The 8,262-nt window shown below is 35.6% G+C and overlaps 1 protein-coding gene across 1 annotated transcript; it reads left to right on the top strand.

The window, feature by feature from the left end:
• Nucleotides 1–5,815: 5,815 nt before the first annotated feature.
• On the top strand, nucleotides 5,816–8,031 carry LOC132945208 (loricrin-like). The gene has a single exon (XM_061014881.1). It carries the CDS (start codon nucleotides 6,139–6,141, stop codon nucleotides 6,727–6,729), a length of 591 nt encoding a protein of 196 aa, XP_060870864.1. The 5' UTR covers nucleotides 5,816–6,138; the 3' UTR covers nucleotides 6,730–8,031.
• The last annotated feature ends 231 nt before the right edge of the window (nucleotides 8,032–8,262 follow it).

The raw sequence follows: 8,262 nt of genomic DNA, 5'->3' as shown, positions 1-8,262 counted from the left end.
TCTTAAAAATAGTTTCCATCCACCAAAACAATCATCCTAGGTACCTACGTATACCATAATAGGTATTTAGGTTTTTAATCAGTCGGTTATATTATTATCCCTTAAAAAAAACCAGCCATATTCTGTTATTTTTATTATTATTTGTGAATTAGCAGCGAGTCGGTATACCTACATTGAAAGAATGTAATATACATGGGTAGTGTTGGTACCTATGATTATATTTTATTTTAATTACAATTTACAGCATCAACAGTGTAATAAAGGTAAGAACAAATTAGAGTTACCCCCAAAAACCAAAATTGATTTTTCAAAAACCATTTTTACGTACAAATTCCCTTTTTACCTTAATTTCTAAGTTTTTTTCCCTGCGCTTTCGAAAACTATTGACAATTTGGTATTTTGACCTCCCGAATGCACCAAATAGGTTCACTTTCCCTTAGGACAAGGTACTGTCGAAGAAAATCGAAGCAGTTTTACTGCTCCGAACGGTGATGACAGACACAAAAATTAAAAAAGGGAGGTGGTGAGGGGTAAAGCCAGGGGCGCCATTTGGGGTATCGCAAAGTATACATTGGCGGTCTTATTTTTCGCCATATCATATCGGCCTGCCTTAATTTCATGCTGGCGCCGATGGCCGACGTATCAGTTAAATTTAATTAATTGAAATAATTTATATAAAATAAAAATATTTTATAAATAAAGGGATATACATAGATATACTTAGATATTAAAGATATAGAAAGAAAATTTACATTACTGATAATGATATTATACTTTTATCAGTGTTATCACTGAAAATATCAATTATTTTTCATCTCTAATAGTAAGTTTAGAAATAACTCCAACATGGCTACATTTCAATCTTCGTTGTTACAGCTGTGGCCTGATGGTAGAAAAATGTGGCCTGGTAAAATATTTGGCAGCCCTATTTTAAAACTGAAATGGCGCCCCTGGGTAAAGCGAAAGCGTAATTTCGATGTGCGCTGTGCACGGTTCGATTAAAAATTGTAGAATGATTGATTTCACTTAAGATAAGAATAAGTAGGTAAATAATAACCACGAGAATTTTTTACAAATATTCAATATTGTATTAATTTTTTTAGGTCGTGAACTCGATATAAGTTATTTTATCGTGTGTGTTCAATATCGATTATTTTCTGAGTGGTAAAATGTTAAATGACTATCTATAGACTATAGATATGAATTTGTTCAGACTGTTTTTCAAAAATGTGTGCTACAAAACTTTAATTGCTACCCTATTTAAATAATAATATAATTATTTTGTTTCACCTTTTTTAAACATTGTTATCATTGCATTTTATTTGCTTACCAACTGAGGGCTTCGGCTATTGCAAGACAGTAATATCTCTAACTAAACCTACCAATTTAAGTATACTCGGATGCTATAGCTTAGATACTGTAGCTTGACGTCCTAATAACAGCACCGGAAAACCAAAGGGACATTTTTGTGTCCGGAAATTCGCTCTTCACATTAATTATAATATAATATTAGGTAGGTCACGTCCGAAAATCACACAATGGTATGTTTTCATAGGAAATGCCTATATTCTTAAATGCGACCAGGAAATGCCGTCACACGCGTCATTGGTCTAAGGTTTATGCGACAAGTATACGCACATGGAATGGCATGCATTTACAAAAAGGCACCCGTCCATTACTCGCGGGTAGGAGACCCGTCAGAGAGGGTGGTTTTGATTTAACGTGCGTTTCGCCGGCGGCTTACTTTTAGTGTCCTACATGCCGGGGTACAACGTGTATGGTGTATATACGTGTATGTATGGTTATTATACGACGTGGGTATACTGCCATTTAACGTGATCGGTGATCACATTGCAGTACCCAGCTAGTACACGTGTTCCGATTCCATTTAATAGGTGGTATATAGGATCTAATAAATAGTTTGTTATCACTTATCAATAATATTCGTAGGTATCAAATAAATTACAATAATATGTAATATACAAGAAATAATGGGCAAAGTGTGGGTGGGAAGCTGCGTATACCAACATTTCTGGCGCCCCTTACTTAAAAAATTTAATTTTTTTTATCTTTTACCAAATTATTATGATAATTTATAATTATACTATTATCAGTAGACCGGTAGTAGTTACTAGTCATCATTGGCGTGGTAATGTCTTTTCTAGTGTAGATATAATGATATGTACTCGAGATTAGATGTGGGAGACGCGATATAAATAAGATAAGGAGATACCACTTGTGGCATTTCGCAGCAGTTATATAGTACCTCGGGAGCGCGGTAAAGGTAACGAGTAACGAAACCATTCGCTGGGGGCCTGTTTTTAATAAATTATGCAATAAATTATATAGCTATAAACATTTTTTTATTTATTATGGCTCCAATATTAATATATCACATACTATATGGAATTACTCTGTACTAAATTTTAAATTTTTTATGTATAGGGAATTTATAATTAAGAAGAACATATTATTTAAGAAAGTATAACAAACGTTATAAATCCGTAGTCTAAATACTAAATTGGACGTTATTTCTCTTAGTATTGCTTTAGCAATCATGATAATAATGATGGCATTATTATTGTACTATCGGAAATTGCCAGGTTAAGCCATGAGGTATATGACTGTGAAATTGGTCTTCTTCCTAATTATATCATATTTCGTTGTGACAGACAACAACAGTGTTTTCAAAATCGTTACTAGAGGAGGTGGTATTATAATTGCTGTTAAATCAAATATTATTGTTGTCGTGTAACTGTCCAGAATAATAATATTGAACAACTCTTTGTAAAATTGTCTTTTGATTCTTCTATACTTTTAATTGACGCTTACATTCCACCTAATTATACGGTTTTAAGGTACGGTTCATAGCAGTGACGGACTGGGAGAAAAAAACAGCCCGGGAAAATCATAATTTTAGAGGCCCTCAGTATACTAATGGCCCCTTATATAATATGCATATACTTTTTTTTGTAAACACAGTTTACCTTTTGAATTTTTAATATTTTAATTAATTGATATAAAACAAAATAAAATAACTATTGTAAATTTGTTAGTTAGAGTATATCTCAAATAATTGTTATGTGTATAATTTAAACTACAATCAATTTGATTTTAAGGGGGCTGGAGCGTGATTCATTTTCGGTCGAAAACATAACTCACGACTTCAATCACTACGCCCAATTTAATGTTCTGATATTAATTTTGAAAGCTGATTTCAATTTTTCACTAAATTATCTATGTATTAGTAATTTTTTTTTCTGATTTTTATTTTTTTTTACTTAGAAATTTACTAACAAAAAGAGTAAAAATAGATCATATACATAATTCAAATTTAAATACATTGATATAGAATATGAAAAATGTGTGACAGTTAAATCATAGACAATTTAGAGGAGAATTCAAATCTGCTTTCAAAATTTAAATCGGAAAATCCTACTGAGCGTGGTGATTGAAGTCATTGGCAGTATTTAAAAAAAAAATGTTTGTAATTTGATAAAGTAATATTTGGTGACTTGTGCATGCGTGTAGGTAAAATTACAGACGTACATATCCAGTTGCTATGAATTACACACACTAATGTTCATTTAACAATTCAATTTTAGACTTAATTTTATTAAATGCGTAAAAGGTGAAATTGAATGTGTACTGTATGCATTGGTTCCAATAAATTATTTGTATCATCCTGCTTTACTAATTAAATTTCAAATATATTTTAATATTCAACCTTTGTATTTTAATGAAACTATATAGGTATGATTATTTAATCTGTGATTATAATATTATTAGATCATCATTAGCTACTATTAATTGGGATTGCGTGTTTCATAATTTGCAAACGACGCGGTTAATGTGTTCTATGACATTATTTATGAAATTATTTATAGTCATTGTACTAAAAAAACATTTATACCCTATATGGTTTAGTTCGATGTTGAAAGATTTAATTTTTTTTTTATTAGAAAACAAGAATACATACAATCTGTAATAAATTTATACATTAGGTAATATGGGGGGGGGGGGGTACAAGTATACAGGACTGGACGGCGTGATATTAGGGGAGTCCAATAGAGAAACAGTCAATAGGGGGGATATAGCCCCCTTAGCCCCACTTGGCTACGTCACTGTGGTGAATCAAAAACAGGTAACAGATATCACCTATATGCCTATAATCTATATACATAATACATTATAGTATTATACCTAAATTATCAGAATGTCAATAAACTTAACTAGGAAACTAAACACGAACTGCGATATAATTTATTTGCACTAACTCTGCTATAATATAATAAATTATTATGTAAGAATGTTTTCTTTGGTGAATATAATTTATTTTATTATCAGTGGTGTATCCAGGATTATGAGGAGGGGGGGGGGGGTTAACACCCAAAAACTCCTAGGTACGCCGCTGTATATTATAAATAAATTATCAGATTAATAAAAAATATGATTATAATTCACATTAATTTCTTTATAAAAACATCAATAATTTATAATATTACTGTCAATATGAAAAAATGGAGTTTTCTGTGTGTGTCTGAATACGACCCTTGTTTTCTAATGTTACAAGTGCATCTAGAATCAGGTACCTATCACCTTAGTGGATCATCTATTTTTGACGTATAGCCTGAATGCGTCTCGATTCGTTAAAGTTATCCTAGGTGTGTCACAAAATGGTTGTCATAATTTATTTTAATTTCGGGTTAAACTCATTTTAGATTCTGAGCGGATCGAAAGAATGTATTGATTTTACAATGATGTTCTTTTTTTTTCTGCCTGTCAGCATTTTGGATATTAAAAATGCTCCGATTTTCGAGATCAGCACCTTTTCTGATAGAAAAGTGAATCTAGTTGGTATTTTGGGACGTCAAAATCAAAAATTCTGAGTAGTTTCAGAAAGCGTTTAGGAAAGTTTAGTGAGCTTTCTCGACCATAGGCGTAACGTAATAAATTTATATAGAGGGGCTATAGCCTAAAAATGTACATGAAGGGGACCTAAACAAAATTCCAGGAGAGCTATATTTAGCCCCCCATTCTACGTCTATGTTCCCAACTCGTTTCCTTCTTAATACAGATTTCTTTACGTTTTATATTTTAATTTTTGAAAGGAATTTTTCAGGATTTATAGTGTGCACGCTATACTTACTGCAGTTTTGTAGATTGAAATATATTTTCAAGGATTTTAGTGAATGTTATATTATATTTGTTGATAGGTATTTTAAATGCACTTAATTCACAGCCTTAATAATTACAACAATAATTAGAGGCACTCGTGTGTTGCGCAAAAACACCACCCGGCATATCACGAAATTCCCTGGGAACTCAGGTAGGTATGGTATAGGTACAGAATGCCACGATTTTGCACAGTGGGTACCACATAATACATTATATTATGTACGACAACATAATACATGTACCGTCTTATATCCGGTACATTACCATTCATCGTCATCGTCGAGTCGCATGCAACGAGTCGGTAACGCACACGTGCACGGCATAAGCATTGGTGGGCGACGGTTTATATAATGTTAAAACGATAAAATACAATAATAATTACAGCACACGCGAGTCGCCGGCACCCCGCGACCGTCTTGCAGCATGCGTCACGTGTACGGTGACGTGAATGTATGCTCAGCGTCTCAGCAACGCGCGGCCCTGCGACACGCCGCAGCGTCGCCGAGCGTCGCGACTGCGCTGCCGCGTTTCGGTGCTCGTCACGTGTGGGTCGTGGTTCACGTGGAACCACACGGCTTTTCACGTCCGTATAAAGACTGCGTGCGAGGCGATACGGCCGTTCAGTCGTTCACTCGTATCCGGTACTCGTATCTGCAGCGATATACGATATAATATTTTATACCGGCATATCATTGTAATACCGTATAATCATATCACTACCGTAATATTATTATACACACATAGCCGTGCGCTGCAGTAGTAAACCGAAAACCGAAAACCGAAAACCGAAAACCGAAAACCGAAAACCCTCAGGGTGTATATCTGATAATAATTATAATTATATCACTCGTAATTATTACTGTCACTCACCGAAATCCGTCCGTTCCGTTTCCGATCGTAACCGATTTAGCAGACCAACACTTTGACTGCGCTTGTGCCTGCACCTGCACCAAACACGTCATGCCGAACAACGACGTCCAAACCACCGAACAGATGGAGCAACAGCGCGATTGCATTTCGTATGCGTTCCGCAGCATGGTGATGTATGAAGACGGCGGCGGCGGTGGCGGCGGCGGCGGCGGCAGCAACAATAACAGCAACAGTGGAAATGGCGGCGGTGACTCGAGCTCAAGTGGAAACGGTGGTAGTGACATTGACGACGATTGCGAGAGTTGGTCAGAGGACGGCATCAGCAGCACAGGCGCCAATGGTTCTTCGTCCTCTGGCAGCGCCGACGAGGGCTGCTACAGTGGTGACGGCGAGAAATCGTCGACGACCCGCAGTGGTGGCAGCAACAGTGGCGGCAGCAGCAGTGGCGGCAGCAGCAGCGACGGCAGTGGAAGCGACGGTGGTGGTGGCGGCAACAAACGTAAGTGGTACATATCGTTACGCACCGTACTCGACCGGGTGGTCGGGAGCGAGCGCAAGGGCCGCAACAAGAAGAGGGTCGTCAAGACCATTCTCCGGCCGCCGACCACTTACAAGTACGTCATCGGCATGTCCGGGCTCCCGACCAAGGTCGCCGTCTATCCTAAAACCACCATGATGTGAACCCGATTTGCCGCCACCGTTCTATCGCCGTACCCACTGCACATTTGGAACCTTATCGACAACCACTGCACACATGACCATGACGACCAACTCCGGTCGTCGCGTTTTCCGACCGCCTCCACAGCCACCGCCTCTGCGACCATCGCCTCCACGATCGAGTCCGTCACGACCGTGGTCACCGGACGTCGAGTGCCGTTCTTTCCCTGGTATCATTTGAAAATTTCGTGACGTCATCCACGTCGTTGGTCGCAAAAGCGGTCTGCTCCTACTGCAACACGCCACTGCAACAACTACAGCCACACACGCAGGAATTATTACATAAATATTGGGCGCATTCGTATCCGTTCCGCCGTTACATCCTGTTTTGAAACACAAAAGGTATATAATAATATTATCGACTTAAATCGATTCCGCCGAGTCTTATGTAAACCAGTCGAAACCGGCCAATGTCCGGATAGGAGCTAATAATTAGTTGACAATTATTATTAATTATGTTTTACTATTATACATTTTCTTGTTTTCCAATAATATTAATTTATAATGTGACGAATGCCAATGTGCTTGATTTTAAAATGTTTAATTGAAAAAAGGTACCTCACGGTTTAATATTAAACATGATATAACATACCGACTATACAAACACTTATGCCCGTACGCATAGTCATATGCATACGGACATTAGAGTTTTAAATATTTATATTGTATCTCATAACATTTTTGAGGCTCGGCAGACTCGATACAAAATCGGCGGAATCCATGCATGCCCCGATATATTAGAATTAGGTATATAATATAGGTTTATGTTCTATCTATAGGTCGTACACTAGTACGATATATTTATTTAACTTATATTATTTATTTTAATATCATCTAACCGAACCTATAACAATCAACAAAACGTCCCCGCATGTTTTTAGACCAAAAGTGTTTTTTGATTCGTAGAGATTTTCTGGCCTACGCGTATATTCAAATGGGCAGCTATTACAGCTGTGGATTAAAACAAATATTTCAAAACGGTCTACGAATTTAAATCACTTTTACCATTTATATTATGGTTACATTACGAAAGGATACATTTTAAATATTATTTTGAAAAACTATTTTGTTAATTTTGTCGTAAAAAGGTTTAACTAAAGATGATATTTTACTTGTGATAATTATAGTAATTTTAGAATAGTGTACGCTATAGGTACTTAAATATTTTTTGACCCTCGTAGTCGTATCTTATTTTAAATGTAGTGTATTATACGATATTATAATATTATTATGTATTAGGCTTAGACGATTTTCTTGGTAAGATTATATTTCCATTTTATACATACATTTAAACATTTTTAATGTGACTATATTTTAAATAGCACAGTTTGAAGTAAAAATAATAATTAATATTAAAAATATAAGAGAGATTTATAATACTGAAATATATGAAACATTATTATTAATCTATACCCTATATAGTATATAATATAACATATTATAACTTCCATGTAACAATTACTATGCTTCTCAATTATCGTGTGATTTTAATGTGTT

Source organism: Metopolophium dirhodum, chromosome 5 (assembly GCF_019925205.1).
Source record: "Metopolophium dirhodum isolate CAU chromosome 5, ASM1992520v1, whole genome shotgun sequence".
NCBI classification, from domain to species: Eukaryota; Metazoa; Arthropoda; class Insecta; order Hemiptera; family Aphididae; genus Metopolophium; species Metopolophium dirhodum.
This window is presented reverse-complemented; position numbering and strand designations above follow the sequence as displayed.